The 15,405-nt window shown below is 32.6% G+C and overlaps 2 protein-coding genes across 2 annotated transcripts; one reads left to right on the top strand and one right to left on the bottom strand.

The window, feature by feature from the left end:
• Positions 1 to 6,242: 6,242 nt before the first annotated feature.
• On the top strand, positions 6,243 to 7,381 carry LOC133336703 (polyprenol reductase). The gene is made up of 3 exons (XM_061544983.1): positions 6,243 to 6,810; positions 6,895 to 7,196; positions 7,289 to 7,381. Exons 1-3 carry the CDS (start codon positions 6,243 to 6,245, stop codon positions 7,379 to 7,381), a joined length of 963 nt encoding a protein of 320 aa, XP_061400967.1.
• Positions 7,382 to 12,923: 5,542 nt separating this feature from the next.
• On the bottom strand, positions 12,924 to 14,282 carry LOC133336706 (tumor suppressor candidate 3). The gene is made up of 4 exons (XM_061544987.1): positions 14,165 to 14,282; positions 13,285 to 14,011; positions 13,060 to 13,222; positions 12,924 to 12,996 (listed from the first exon to the last, which is right to left on the bottom strand). The coding sequence occupies exons 1-4, from the start codon at positions 14,252 to 14,254 to the stop codon at positions 12,981 to 12,983; spliced, it is 996 nt and encodes a 331-aa protein (XP_061400971.1). The 5' UTR covers positions 14,255 to 14,282; the 3' UTR covers positions 12,924 to 12,980.
• Between the last annotated feature and the right edge of the window lie 1,123 nt (positions 14,283 to 15,405).

Genomic DNA, 15,405 nt, shown 5'->3' with positions numbered 1-15,405 from the left:
TTAATTGTCTGTGAAGGGGGCAATGTGAGGAGGTAAGTGTGTGGTATGGAGTGTGGTGGACGGGGTCCAATGGAAAAGTGTTTAAGAGGACTCATTGGACCATGGTTGGGTGGGCCAGTGCGGGGTCAAATCACCAAGATCCCCATGTGTGAATGTTCCCAGATGTTAGTAATTTTGTAGAGTACAGGAAGCCAAAATATCCCCCTCAATTCAATGTTTGTGTGGTTGGTATGTTTAGCGGGTTGAGATCCCATAGCCCGAAGAGAAGCCCTGAGCTGGCAAGGCGGCTAAATCATACCCCTGGAAAGCACACATAAAGGCCACAGAGAAGCATTTCTACCCAAGGGAGGTTGTGGCTCTACTCTTGGGTTTCATGGGAAAAAGTTTGACATGGTGGCTGATTGTCATATGGGTGTTTAGTAATCAGGTGAATGTTCTTTTTTTTGAATTTGTGGAAATCGAATGAAAAATTTGGTGTGGTCTATGAGCGCTCATTAATACGGCATTTACATTAGAACTTTTTACCGGGTTAACCTACTTTATGAGGATTTATTTGGCATATATTCAAAGGAATTGAAAATTTAAACCCACTGGGTTAACCAAATCCGGTTTAATGTAAACGACCTTTAAGTTCGTTCGTTTGTACAACATTTTAAAAAATAGGTTCGTTTGTTTACTCGATAATTTGTACAAATTATTACAAAATGTTGTTCGTTTACCTAAAAGTCCAGTAAAAATCGTGAATTGAGAGAGCAGATTTGACAGTTTTGTTACTGAGTATTTGCAAATTTTTACAAGGAAAAATTTACTCAGTAAGAATTTTCTTGTACCGTCAGCTGATATTTTTTTCTTATTCTTATTCCACTTTCTATTAGAATAGAAGGTAAAGGACAATACACCATATGTAACGAGATTTTCTTTAGTTCGATAAATAAAACACGTGGCAAGTTAAGCGAAAGGTTAACACCACGTCATTTTATAATTTTTATGCCCGCAGGCGTGATTAACTTTTTAAATACGTCTTTCTTCTTGAGAGCCATCCGAAGACGAACTGCAGCTGATATTTAATCCGCTGTTTTTCTTATGTTTTGTAAACAAACAACAAAATTGTTTTGAAGAAAATTGATTGTTTTGTGAATTTTATATTGATTTTGTATTATTAAAAATTAAATTGGATGAAGAAAACGCAAGTATTTAAAAACAACATAAATTTCCTACTGGTTATCCCTTTTTCTAATAAAAATGCCGCTTTTTGTTTGCGCAAAATTAATTGTTGTTTTAATCAGCTTGTCGATACAATCTTTTTACTGGATATTGTTCTTTTATTTTTTGCCCTTTTTCACTTTTTAGAACGAATAATTCCTATTTACTCTTTGCAACTTTTTACTGAGTAAAAGTTGCTGGGAAAGTAAACGAACGAACCTAATATTTATATGCGAATTAACCTTAATTTTTTTAAAATTGTAATTGGAAATTTGATAATGTTTTTGTTTTTTTAGGTCTACAATGCACTGTGCACTCACAACTGGTATAAACAGACGTTTAAAAATTATCCCAGGAAAAGGAAAGCTATACTACCGCTACTTTTCTAATATGTTCGGCATGCGTGTTGCGCAGCAACATTCTAGAATAATAGTTATAAGTCCTGGAAAGTAAAAGTACTTCAAAAGCGAGTTTAAACTACGAAATCCACTCGAACCCAAATGTCAATTCCATAGCGTATATGTCAAGTAAATCCAATTCTTAAATACAGTGAATTTTATATGTATACCAAATAAATAAAAAATATAAAATAAATACATCCATGGTATAATAATTACAAGGTAGAACATAGCTAACAACTGATTAAAACCTTTATCAAGGTGGCTTGTTCTATAAAATTTAAGTACTTTCCATGCTCGGTATAATGAATAATCAGTTTAACGATTTCAGGTATAACAAATGAGCAAAATGTTGGCATTCTAACCTGACTACTTCAGGATAATGCTAAAATAATTGGGTTGTCTTATAAAAAATATGTAAGCATATTATATTAAATAATACAGTATTTTTCGGTTAATTGAACCTACGGTTAATTGGTTTCCACGCTTAATTGAACCTCATGATGGGTCAAAAATATTTCATTTCATAGTAAGCGGGTTCGGATAATTGGTTCCTCGGTTAATTGAACAAAAATTTGTGCAAATTTTGATGTGCAATTAACCGAAAAATACTGTATATATTTTTTAGAAATCAATTTAAATGCGGATTATCTATTTTTCGCAATAATGTCATATATATTTGACAGAAGCCCTTACCTATAGAGTTTTTTTCATCTAATTCATATTTTCGATAAAATAAAGGAAACTTGTTATCGTACTAAAAATTTGTTCTGGAAAAATAATATTTTTATTACCTTTTATTAAATTATAAAATAAATGGTATAATAGCTTTTCTATTATGTGGATAATTTGTTAAATTTTCCATATACCAAACGTGTGTCTGGATTGCAATATAAATCTGAAAATTATATTAGATTTTAAATATAAAAGAAAGTTATATGACAATGGATAAGTTTACCTGATTGCTTAAAATTGAAATTAACATAAACCAACATGTAACACTTTTGACTAAAAATCCAAAAAGTAATGAAATATATAGACCAATTTCATAGAGCATATGAGGCGATGACACCCATTCAAAATAACCACCTCTTGGGAGCAGATGTTTTTCCGTGACCACTCTGCCCGAGTTGTTATCCTTTCGTAAACGTATCAAAATTAAATTTGATTGATATTGATGCCACCAACAAAATAAGAATACCAAAATTGAAATGACCTGGATTATTGAGAGCGTGGATAAATCAATGGGAGAGGCAATGGAACCTTGAATAGATGAAATTATAAAATTCTGTTATTTTAGAGCCAACAATAGAAAAATTATTATAACTTACCTTTGACGAATCCTTCAGCATTGGCTACCAGCACGTGTATCAACACAAAATAGTATAATAACGACAATAAATAATGTTTAACATCTAAACGACTATTGGTGGAGAATATTTGTATAAAAATTGTCTCATATGCCCGACGTAGACATTGGAGAGCCATCAGTATTGTGACAATTAGACATTCAGTTGAATTTAAAATAATTTTACGATTTTTACCACCAGCAAGTATGCTAATTAATATTTCAATATGTTTTGGTAACTTATTTTGAAAGATGGTCATATCGAGAATTAGCCAAATGTACCACGTTGATACAATTGAACCTAATATATAGGCATGTGAAATCCATGATTTATGTACTGTCAATATTGATGTTTTCGAACTGTATGCTGCATATTTGCCGAACAGGAAAAATGTCTTTACACTTTTAGGTAATTTGATTCGAGTAAAGTGCATTAGAAATGCACCAATTATTACAAATGCACTTATTGCTAAAAATATAATATTTAAAAGATTTATATTCCAAGTTTCTATGAAATAAACAATGGTTTCCAAATCACTCGCGGACATAATGAATTTTGTATTTACCGATGTGCTATTGTCTTTCGAATACGAAGTAACGCAATGACTTTACAACATAATGGGGAGATAATTTTATTATCGGTATATGTAAATTTCATTATGTAAATTAATTGTTTTAATTAAAACAAGTTTATGTTTGAAAATGTAATAATAGATAAAATGTGTGCATTAATTGTTTATACCCTACAATGTAGGGTCCTCCTTAGGTCCTACATCCACTACGAGGACAATATAGAATATTAGACTTTTTTACATTTTGGGTTTTATTAAAAAATATTCCACTTTGGCTTTGGATAATATCGATGTTATGCAATCAGGTAAATACATCAATTAATATTTAACTAACATGTGTACCTAACAAACCTTTATATTTAAAATTTGATATATTTTCCAGTTCTATGTATATTGCAACCCAAACCGAACGAGGTTTCAGACTAGATAACTGTTTGTCGTGTGATATCTTTAACATCCTGCTGAAAAAGGTCATATGAGAGGCAAAGGTGAACAGATATTACACTCTGTACACCAAACAACACATGTTACTCTCCTACGCATACGACCCCGACGTAATGGGTCGAACATTGCGCCACCTTTGGACAAATTGAGAAGGAGTCTGCCAAAGTGGGTCTGGCAGTAAATGGCGAGAAGTTCAAGCTGATGGTATCAACGCGCAAGACGTCCAGTAGACTCGGACCAATTGTGGAACTTGAGAACTACAGCTTCGATGTAGTTAACGATTTTTTATACCTTGGTACCGCCATAAATAAAACTAATGACATTAGTTTTGAAATTCGGGGAAGAATAGTGTTGGCCACCAGATGCTACTATGGTCTAAGTAAGCAGTTTAGAAACAAGGCCACCTCCCGCCAAATCGAAGCATAGGTACTTACGTAAGCAGATGAGGCAGCTTTTGGGGTGTTTGAGAGAAAAATTCTCCTAAAAATCTACGGGGCGATCTGCGTAGACAGTGAATATCGGTATCGAATGAACTACGAGCTTTACAATATATACGCGGACATCGACATAGTCAGTCGTATTGAGCTGAAGCGTCTACGGTGGCTAGGCCATGTTGTGCGAATGAATGAGAATGCCCCAGCTCAAAAGCATATAAAAGCGAGCCTACTGATGGTTCACGCAGAAGGGGAAGACCACGAATTAGATGGAAATACCAAGTAAAAGACACTAATTGGAGGAGTGGCGCACAAGGCCGACGCGCTTGAAAATCTTTTTTAGGCTCGGCTTATGGAACAACCGTTCTGCAAAAAAGCCAGCTAAGTAAGTAATAATAAAAGCAAGTTTAGACTACTAAATCCACTCGATCAAACGTCAATTCCACAGCGCATACGTCTTCTTCACAAATCCAGTGGATTATATAAGGTTGGGGAAAAGAAGTCCATTATTTTTATATAAACTATAGGACTTTATTCTCCGATTTGGACCAAATATGCAACGTTTTGTTGTATGATTTGTTGCCACTTTTAAAGGTAACTTCATAATTCCTCTCTCACAGAAGTCCTGCTCTCTATTTGTAAAAAACTCTAGTAGTCAATTTTCGCAATCCTCTCTAGATACCAATTTTTTATCATTAAAAAAATTTTGCAATCCAAGAAAAAGGTGATAATCGCTTCGTGCCTAATCCGGACTGCATTAAAATTTCCCAACCAAGCTCCCGAGTCACTGTAGATGTGTCTGGCCTAACGTTGTCCCGGTGGAACCCAACACCTCTCCTTTTGGCCAAGTCTGGCCGTTTCTGGTCATTTGTAAATGGTTTAAAATAGTTTTATGATCGAATTTTAGCTCCTGGGCGATATTATGACTGCTAACATGCCGGTCAACTTCAATCATTTCTCCGATATCTGTGCGAGGTGCACCTTTAACATCAAAAATTCCTTAACGGAATCTTCGAAACCGAGATTGCACATAATTGGATGTTAAGGTATCGGAACCATAAACATCATTCACAATTTCAGCCGCTTGGTTTGCATTTTTTGCTTTTGTCAAAGAAAATTTGTAAAATGTGCCGAATTTTCTTTTGTCCACTTTCCTGTAACTCACAACTGAATGCACCAAACAAAAATGCAAAATAATTTTTTTCTGCGAAATGTCATCCTTCCAACGAGCATAAATCTGAAATTGTTTGATAGATACTTTACGAGAAATATATAAATACAGAAATCTGCCGAAAAAAAGGATTTCTTTTTCCCCAAACTAATATAAAAACTGTAAACAAATCCCCTAAATAAACTGTTGTATTATCGCGGTAAAATGGAAGTTTACAATTCATCTCTTATTTTTTCTGTTACGTTTTGGGGCTAATTTAAAATAATTTCATTGAAAATATTATTTGAGCCCTAATTAGTTTGCAAAAAATTTAAAAAACACACTGATTGTGATTTACAGAATACATCTTGGGTGAATTGTTTATGACATATTTGTATATTTGACGAAACTAGACCCTAAATACAGAGTTGTATTATTGTGCTACTTAATAAAACGCCGACACCCTATTCTCTTACAAACGCTAAACGCCGTCGATTGTGTTTCAAAACATCTGCCAAATGTGCGTGAGATACATTTGTTTGTATTTGTTTTCATAATTTTTTTTTTCAGTCAGTCAAAGAGAAAGCGGAAAACAGCTAACAATAAACAAAAAAATTTTTGGCATTCAATTCACGACAACTGAAACGGTTAACACAGATTTAAGCGGATAATATTAACAAAAACATTTACAAAATGTTACTCGAATTAGTAGAAAATTATCTCAACTATTATAAACTGAATTTAGTCAATACAATATTTATTGGATTCACTGTAATAATTGTGATATTTGGTTCGCTCATTACGGCCGTGGAATCCATTCTGCCCGATTTCATTAAACAATCCTTTCGTTACGGCAAACATAAACATAATGGTCCCGAAATAACGATGGTATCCCGTATGGAGGTGCCCAAATCATGGTTTAAACATTTCTATATATTTGCTTTCTCCTGGGCAATGTTGGCTCTATATCTGGTGCTCAAGGGTATAATTATGCATAGTACAGCTCCGGAATATGTCATCGAATTTTTAGACTTTATGGCTGGTGGTTCGGAAAATCGTCAGGTGTTAATTAATTCGAATAGTGCGCTGGTGGCCAGTGTCCTAATGGCGTTGCAGTGTGCCCGTCGTTTCTATGAAACGAATTTCGTACAAATCTTTTCAAAGAAAAGTAAAATGAATTTATCCCATTACATGGTGGGGTATTTACATTATTTCGGAGCCATTCTGGCATTGTTGTTGAACACTGAGGGTTTTGTTAAAGGTATGTTAATTTTTATGATGACCATAAACAAATTTGAATTTTAAATTTAATGTTGGTGTTTTTTTATTGTTTTTTTTTTTACAGATTCCCTCCCCTCTTCATTTAGTTTTACAAAAATCACTTTATTACAATATGTCTGCATATTTGTGTTTCACTTTAGCTGGTCCCAACAATATAAATCGAATATGATTTTGGTTAATTTACGTAAAAATCCCAATACTGGTAAAGTGGAAACTGAGAAACATTTGCTGCCAAGTGGAGGATTTTTCCAAGTGGTATCATCACCCCATATGCTATTCGAAATACTTATGTATGTCTCATTGTTGGGTATTGTGGGCAAGAGTTTCACCTGGAAATTGGTTGTCATATGGGTGTTTAGTAATCAGGTGGGCATTTGAAATATTATAGTTAATTATAAATCATAGGATAGAACTCAGGGTTATCTATTAACAATCTAAATTTTTTTTCTTTCTTACAGGTAATGAATGCCCTGTTGACCCACAAATGGTATAAGGAAAACTTCAAGAATTATCCCAAACAACGCAAGGCTTTAATACCATTTTTACTTTAAGTTTATATTTATTTTATATTCAATTCATTCTGTATAATTTATGTATTGTATTACAGACCAAAGTAAGCATTTTTGTTTTTGGTACGTCCAAACATTCCACACTTCACATACATATCTGTAGTACTTAAGTAGCTAAGATCATATTTTATTATCATTAAAGAGCAAGCTTAATTTTGTTTATAATTAAATGTTTCAACTTTGCTCAAAAGTTCAATATATCAAAGACATAAATAATGAAAAAATAAAGTGTTTTTATTTAACTTATTTCGTTAATGATGTCATATAAAAATAATTATATTTTTTAATTAGAGATCAGGAAAGAATCAAAATGAGACCGAACTCCATTAGTCCGTCTGTCTGTTCATTGTGTATCATTATAATTAGTAATTAAAGTACAAGCCAAAGCTATGTACCAACTGTTACGAAGTGCGATTGGTTATAATCCGTTGATAGGGTAATCAAATGCATTATTATACCCTTCACCACACTGTGGTACAGGGTATTATGTCTTTGTGCAATGTTTGTAACAAGCAAAAGGAATCGAGATAGACCCATGGTTCCTTTTGAGAATATGCTTAGAATCACTTTCTGAGTCGATTTACGCATGACCGTCCATCTATGTATTTTTGTGAACAAAGAACAGGTCGCATTTATGATTCGATTTGAATGAAATTTGGCACAGTTCACTTATTTGGCCTAAGGACGAACTCTATTGAAATTGTAGAAAATCGGTTCAGATTTAGATATAGCTCCCATATATAGTTTCTTCCGATTTTATGTTATGAATATTTCAAGAGATAATCAATTTTTAAAATCATTATTAGATAATCATAGAGATAATTTAAACATTGGTCATTTTAATTGCCAAAGTTTTAAAATCAATCAAAATTCATTTAAAGTTAATGAGATCAGGGATATTTTGGAAGGAAATTATTTAGATTGCGTTGGAGTTAGTGAAACATGGCTAAAACCTTACATTTCTTACAATGTTGTGGATATCCCTGGCTACGTTTGCCACAGAAGTGATAGGCCTGATGGCAGAGGTGGTGGCGTTGCCATTTATATTTCACAGAATATTAAACACAAAATTGTTTTTAAAAGCACAATGTTTGGAGTTATTGAGTGTATTTTTGCTGAATTGATTTTTGGAAGAAAAAAAGTGTTGGTTGGGACACTGTATCTTCCGCATGGAGATTTTATTGATATTGAGGAATATTTATCATATTTACTAATAAGATATGATGATGTTGTTTTAATGGGGGATTTTAATAACAATTTGTTTAACTTACAAAAATCGTTTCAAGTGAGAAATATTTGCAGAAACTTAAATTTATCTGTAGTCCACAATTCAATCCCTACCCATTATGATATTGCGCATAAGTCTACATCGCTTATTGATTTTTTTCTATTATCCTCTATAGATAAACTTCGATTTTCTAACCAATTTCAGTGTCCAGGCATTTCCCACCATTCCTTTATATTTGTGTCATTACGCATATCCAAAGCTACATCCTCATTATTTTATGAGTATGTGAACTATAATGCATTAACTTCTGATGAGGTGGGACAAGCCCTAGCGGCTTGTAATTTTTCCAATATGTATTCAACGAACAATGTCGATATGCAGTTGGATATATTCTATACAAATTTGTTTTCTGTGCAATCTGTTTTTCCAATTCACAGACGTAAAATTAATTTTGAACGGAAAGATACTTGGTTCAATGATCCAGAAATTAAGTATAGATTGTCTCTCAGGAACCTTGCCTGGAACAATTATAAGCTCTATCCTACGCCTTTTAATTGGAGAATTTATTGTAGGTCTAGAAATAAAGCTAAGCGGGTCATAAGATTAATAAAATCACAAGTACATTCACAACTTTTTGAAGGGAAAACATCTGCGGAAATGTGGGGATTATTAAAACAACATGGCTTAGGTAAAGAAAAGGATGTAATTGATGTTGATGTAAATGAACTAAATGAGTCTTTTCAATCATTCCAGAATATCGATGGTGGATGTCTTCAAGCTTACTCTGATCTCGTAGGCACATTTTCGTTTCGGTCTGTAGATATAAATGATATAAGGAATGCCTTTTCTCTTATTAAATCCAAAGCAGTGGGATCAGATGGTCTTGCTTTAAAATTTTTAAAGATTGTTTGGCCTTTTGTTGAATTTCACATCAAACATCTCGTGAACACAATCTTAATGACATCCATGTATCCATCATTATGGAAAATAGGCAGGATTGTACCAATTCGTAAGCATGATGCTACCGACTCTTACAGACCCATTTCTATGATGCCGATTCTCTCCAAAATGCTTGAATACCTTATGAAATCACAAATTCTTGAACACCTCAATTCGTCGCTTCTACTTCATGATTCTCAACTAGGTTTCAGGCGTAATCGAAGTACAACTTCCCTACTTATTGGTCTGACGGATCATATTCGTAGTATTGTTAGCCACCGTGGATGCTGTGTTCTGTTGTCGCTAGATATGGAGAAAGCATTTGACAGAATTGAACACTCGGTCATAGTTAATAAGTTGCATTCAACTTTTCAATTTTCTAAATCGGCCTGTCATCTAATGAACTCATACCTTGCAAATAGATATCAATATGTTGCCTGCAATGGAAATTTTTCTGATCTTTTGCCAGTGTTTAGTGGTGTACCTCAAGGGTCGGTACTTGGACCACTTATTTTTATAATGTTTATAAATGACCTCTTTCCTTTAATTTCCAGCTCAAATTGTTTACCATTTGTATACGCTGATGACATACAGCTCCTACTCAAATCTGATTTGGGTTATTCTGATGTTTTGCAATGTGTCATTGACTCATCTATGTGCATTCTATCCCGTTGGCTACAAGACAATAAATTGACCATTAATACAACAAAAACTAAGGCAATGAAATTTGGATTAAAAAATGGTGAAGAATTATTAATCAAATTTAATTACATTGATATTGAATTTGTTGACAGTATAAAATGTCTGGGTTTAACTATTGACAGGCATCTTAATTTTGAAGATCATATAAACTCTTTAATATCAAAGATTAATTTTGTTCTGAGAAAACTATATAATGTGGAATTGAATTTGCCTCTTAGTATTAGATTGAAGATTGCACATGCGCTTATAATGCCAATTTTAATTTATTGTGTGGAAATATATTCAGGAACCATCGGGACATTTATGAAGAAAATACGCCTTGTTTTTAATAGAGTGATAAGATACATATATGGTTTGAATGTCAGACAACATGTTTCAAATTATGTAATACAATTTTTGGGTTGCAATTTTCGTCAATTTATAAATCTACGAATTATAATTCATTTTTATAAGATTATTAAAATACAGTGTCCACAATTTCTTGTGAATTTTTTTAATTTCTCTAGGTCCACAAGAAATCCCCAACTTATTTTTCAACAATTAACTCCAATATTGGAACGTTCATATTGCACTAGGGTTGCTAGGGTATATAATTCATTACCACTTTTTTTGCGAACGTTCAATTTATCCCAATACTCATATCGCAATAAACTCTTACAATATCTTCAATCTCTTGAATAAAAGGCTACAATTTAGCCTTTTTTTGCTTTTCCCTGGGTTTAGCCATATATTAAATATTAAATATATTAATTAAATTCAATATTGTTTTGATTAATAATAAAAAAAATAATAATAATAATTTCCTTCTAAATTCTATCCTTTATTTTTTGGCCATTTTGAGTTATTTTCATACAATTTAATTTGTTTATTTTGAGTAGTTGAATACTGAAGATAAATTTCTGTAATTACTTAATATTTTACTTTAATGTTTTTGTAAGTCAATTCAGAGTAGTTCTTATTCAAATGATTTTTATCTATTACTTTTAATGAATATTTATGGAGCTTGAACAAATGTAACATGAAAAGAAATACTAGTGTTTTAAATTTATATTTTTAATTTGGTCTAAGTTTATTTTGTAGTATACTGGTCATATAAGGCTTTTTGGCTTGGCTTTGAAATGAATAAATAATAATAAATGATGCATCAAACTCCCAATATTTGTCCGATTGTGACAAAATTTTGCACAGCGCACTGAATCATGCCCATACTTAGTACTGAATTATGTCCAGACTGATGTATGCGAAGTTTTGTTAAAATCGGTTCAGATTTAAATATAGCACCCATCCAAGTCTGTCCGTTTGACATGCAAATTTTCATTGATTTCAAAATGGGATTTTTTCAATTGGTTCAAATATCTATCTAGATAGCACATTTAATTTCGCCCGATTGCATCTCAATGGTCCTCCAAAGATTCTATGTATTTTCTATCTACAGGATATTGCAGATATTAACATATCTTGTATGTTCCGTCCGACTTTTGAGCTTTCCTTACTGGTTTTAGTATGATTTTCTGGTCACTCTAGAGGTCACCTATATGATGCGAACATAACAAAATTTTACACAAAAGTTGACCTTTGGTTGTCCTTAAATTTAATATCAGTTATATTCAGGTAAAAGTTCGGACATAATTTTTAAATGATCGAGACACTTTTTATGCTCTTTCATTGTTTCCAAATATTTTTTAAAACTGCAAAATTTTTTTTATAAAATTCACTCAAAATATTTGAAATTCACTTTTCAAATTTTTTATTTATTTAAATCCAATATTCCAAAAAATGTTTGAATAAGTCCACGCTTCAAAAAAATATTTATAAAATCTGAGCTCTTGGAAAAATTAAAAAAAAATTATTAATTAAAAAGTCAGGTTTTCCAAATATTTTGTAAAAAACTCAACGACCATTTTTTTAACAAATTTACGCTTCAAAATAAAATATTTAATAATTCACGTTTCCAAATTTTTTTTAAATTCACACTTCAAAAGAAATACACACTTCAAAAAATAATTTAAAAAAACCAATCTTCAAAAAATATTTAATTTTCTTTTAATCCGAACTGTTTTGGAATTTTAAAAAATATGTTTTACAACACCTACCGTTTGGAAGTCCTTGAAAATATTTTCTTTAAAAAAATCCCCGCTTTTAGAAGTCCTTGAAAATATACCCTTTTAAAAAATCGCGTTTGTGGAAGTTCTTGGAAATATACCCTTTTAGAAGTCCACGATTGTGGAAGTCTTTAAAAATATACCCTTTTAAAAATTCACAATTGCGGATATCCTTGATAATATTTTATTCAAAAATCCTCGCTTATGGATTTTTTTTATTAAAATATCCACGTTTTTGAAAGTCTCTGAAAAGTTTTTTTCTCGCAAACATCGATGCTTGCGGAAGCCCCTGAAAATATTTTCTATAAAAAATCCACACTTTTGGAAGTCTTTAAAAATATTTACTTAAAAAATCCTTGCTTTTGAAGTCCTTGAAATATGTTTTTTTAAATATCCCACTTGCGGATGTCCTTGAAAATATACCATACCATATCTCCTTTCTCGTTTATTTCTAAGGAAAAAATACTATTTTATTAAATTTGTTTAGACAAAAACAAAACATTATTATTATTTTTTTATTTTCGTACGTAAATTATTGTATGTATAGAAAAACGCATCTATTGAAGTTTACATTAATTTTAGATATTTAAAAACTTAGCCATAAATAATTTCATTTAAATAAAAAGCTGCAATTGAAATAACAGAGTTAATAAATTAAAAGAATTACAATAAAATCAACAAATATTTACCTATAAGGATAACCTTGAGCCTTTGAGCGGAACACCGACAGTAGGAATGAAAAGAATATAGCTAATAATGCTAAACCAACAATGGACATAATGCGTCCCTTGCGTGGATCTGTTTGGCTGCCAGATTCCGTTAGCAGCAGCATGCCAAAGAAGATGAGAGCATCTAAAAGAACAAAAATGGTAGTTTAACAAATGAATTTAAATGTTAGATTAGTAGCTACTCACTTAAACCCAAAACAATATAGGTCTCCACGACCAATTGTCCCTGTGACGAACCATGAATATAGGCCACTCCACCATTCTGTGATTTGTGTACCAATGGTGGTCCACGAATATGATTCCACATTTGACCCGAGATCATGGTGAAACAGAAGAACACAGCAATGGCTCCCCATATCGATTTGTTATACAAAAATTCCAAATTATTACGACGCATATAGAGGAAACCACCAACCAAGGCAGCCAATGTTATCATGGCAACCGTTCCCGAATAATTTGGCGGACGGAAGATACGAATTTGGATGTCAGTACGTTCGGCAATAAATTTACCAATGGCATCAGCTGCAAAACCAACACGATGGATATCCATGGTATCGGCACCCTTGGGTTTACCCTTAGCAGGGAAATGCATAAATACAGGTGCAGTGTTCAAGCGTAGCATTTGGAAAACATCGGAACCCTCATCGAAATCAACCATGGCAAAGAACAGTTTATTCGAATAGACAGGTGAGAAACGATATGATTGGGCAACAATTTGGAATTCATCGTGGGCATGTCTACATATCTGACATTGACGCGATGGAGCCAGAGCCGTCAACATAACAATCATGGAATAGTTTCTCGGGGAATTCTTAACATATTCCTTAAATTTCTGACCATTAAAACGTAACAAAGCCTTCTTGTTGTTCATATCCATAAGGTTTTGTACTTTTTCGGACAGCGATAAGCCACTCTGTAAATGAAAATTGGAGGTGTAAAAAATACATTTCAATTAATGCCACAACCGGCATTTTTTTTCAACAATACAATTTGTTGATTATGCTCTGCTGATAGCAAAATGACGTGGCCTGGCGGCATGTAGATGAAAGCCTAGAGGTGAACATACCTTCTGTTTACTTTGAGCCGTTGTATTCAGTATCAGGAAACCAGCCATAAACACTGCCGTAAACAGCAGAGTTTTATATAAAATTTTCATTTTGTTTTTCTTTTTTAAATACTAATTAAACGGTTTTAAATAAACTTAAAAAATGTCAGAATGTATCGGCAACCACAGAGAGATAACTCTGTTGAAGAAAAAAAACACACAGATACAACTGATGCAAGCTGTCACACAGAGTGTCAAGAAGTGTCAAAGTTGGCTACACTCAGAAAAAACACGATTAATGCTTTAGTTAAACAGCGGCGTATAACGTAAGGCGTAGGGATGTTTTAATGAATATTCTTTTAGGACAACAAAGAGGCGGGAATTTTTTAATAAATATTTTTAGGAAAACAAAGAGGCGTGGATTTTTTAAAGAATATTTTTAGGGACCACATAGAAGCATGGATTTTTAAAAGAATATTTTTCAAGTGGCCACAAAGAGGCGTAAATCTTTAAAGAATATTTTTTCAAGAGAAATGTGGACTTTTCAGGGACCTCAGAGAAACGTGGATTCTTGGGAACATTTTTAGGGACCTCCGAGAGGCGTCAATTTTTTTAACCAATTTTTTTTTTTCAAGGGACCAGTGAAAGTCTTGGATTTTTAATGAATATTGTTTCTTATACCAAAAGAAGCGTGGATTTTTTAAAGACTATTTTTAAGAGACCACAGAGAGGCGTGGATTTTTTAAATACTATTTTTTAAGAGACCACAGAGAGGCGTGGATTTTTTAAAGAATATTTTTCAAAAACCACAGAGAGGCGTGGATTTTTTAAAGAATATTTTTCAAAAACCACAGAGAGGCGTGGATTTTTTAAAGAATATTTTTCAAAAACCACAGAGAGGCGTGGATTTTTTAAAGAATATTTTTCAAAAACCACAGAGAGGCGTGGATTTTTTAAAGAATATTTTTCAAAAACCACAGAGAGGCGTGGATTTTTTAAAGAATATTTTTCAAACGCCAACCACAAGGCGTGGATTTTTTAAAGAATATTTTTCAAAAACCACAGAGAGGCGTGGTTTTTTTAAAGAATATTTTTCAAAAACCACAGAGAGGCGTGGTTTTTTTAAAGAATATTTTTCAAAAACCACAGAGAGGCGTGGATTTTTTAAAGAAATTTTTCAAAAACCACAGATAAGCAAAAATGTATTTTTGCAAAGATATTTTTCAAAAACCACAGAGAGGCGTGGATTTTTTAAAGAATAT

The sequence above is a fragment of the Musca vetustissima genome, unplaced genomic scaffold (assembly GCF_032173495.1).
Source record: "Musca vetustissima isolate MV318-11 ecotype Yass unplaced genomic scaffold, APGP_CSIRO_Mvet_v1 utg16456, whole genome shotgun sequence".
NCBI lineage: Eukaryota > Metazoa > Arthropoda > Insecta > Diptera > Muscidae > Musca > Musca vetustissima.
The sequence above is the reverse complement of the archived record's forward strand: the minus strand, read 5'-3'. Positions and strand labels throughout refer to the sequence as shown.

What these genes read in the sequence shown, in the direction of transcription:
- LOC133336703 (XM_061544983.1), top strand. Translation starts at nt 6,243, where the DNA reads ATGTTACTCGAATTAGTAGAAAATTATCTCAACTATTATAAACTGAAT. An exon ending in CACTGAGGGTTTTGTTAAAG is followed by an intron (nt 6,811 to 6,894) that starts GTATGTTAATTT and finishes TTTTTTTTACAG; the next exon opens with ATTCCCTCCCCTCTTCATTT. An exon ending in TATGGGTGTTTAGTAATCAG is followed by an intron (nt 7,197 to 7,288) that starts GTGGGCATTTGA and finishes TCTTTCTTACAG; the next exon opens with GTAATGAATGCCCTGTTGAC.
- LOC133336706 (XM_061544987.1), bottom strand. Translation starts at nt 14,254, where the DNA reads ATGAAAATTTTATATAAAACTCTGCTGTTTACGGCAGTGTTTATGGCT. An exon ending in CGGCTCAAAGTAAACAGAAG is followed by an intron (nt 14,012 to 14,164) that starts GTATGTTCACCT and finishes TTTCATTTACAG; the next exon opens with AGTGGCTTATCGCTGTCCGA. An exon ending in CTATATTGTTTTGGGTTTAA is followed by an intron (nt 13,223 to 13,284) that starts GTGAGTAGCTAC and finishes TTGTTCTTTTAG; the next exon opens with ATGCTCTCATCTTCTTTGGC.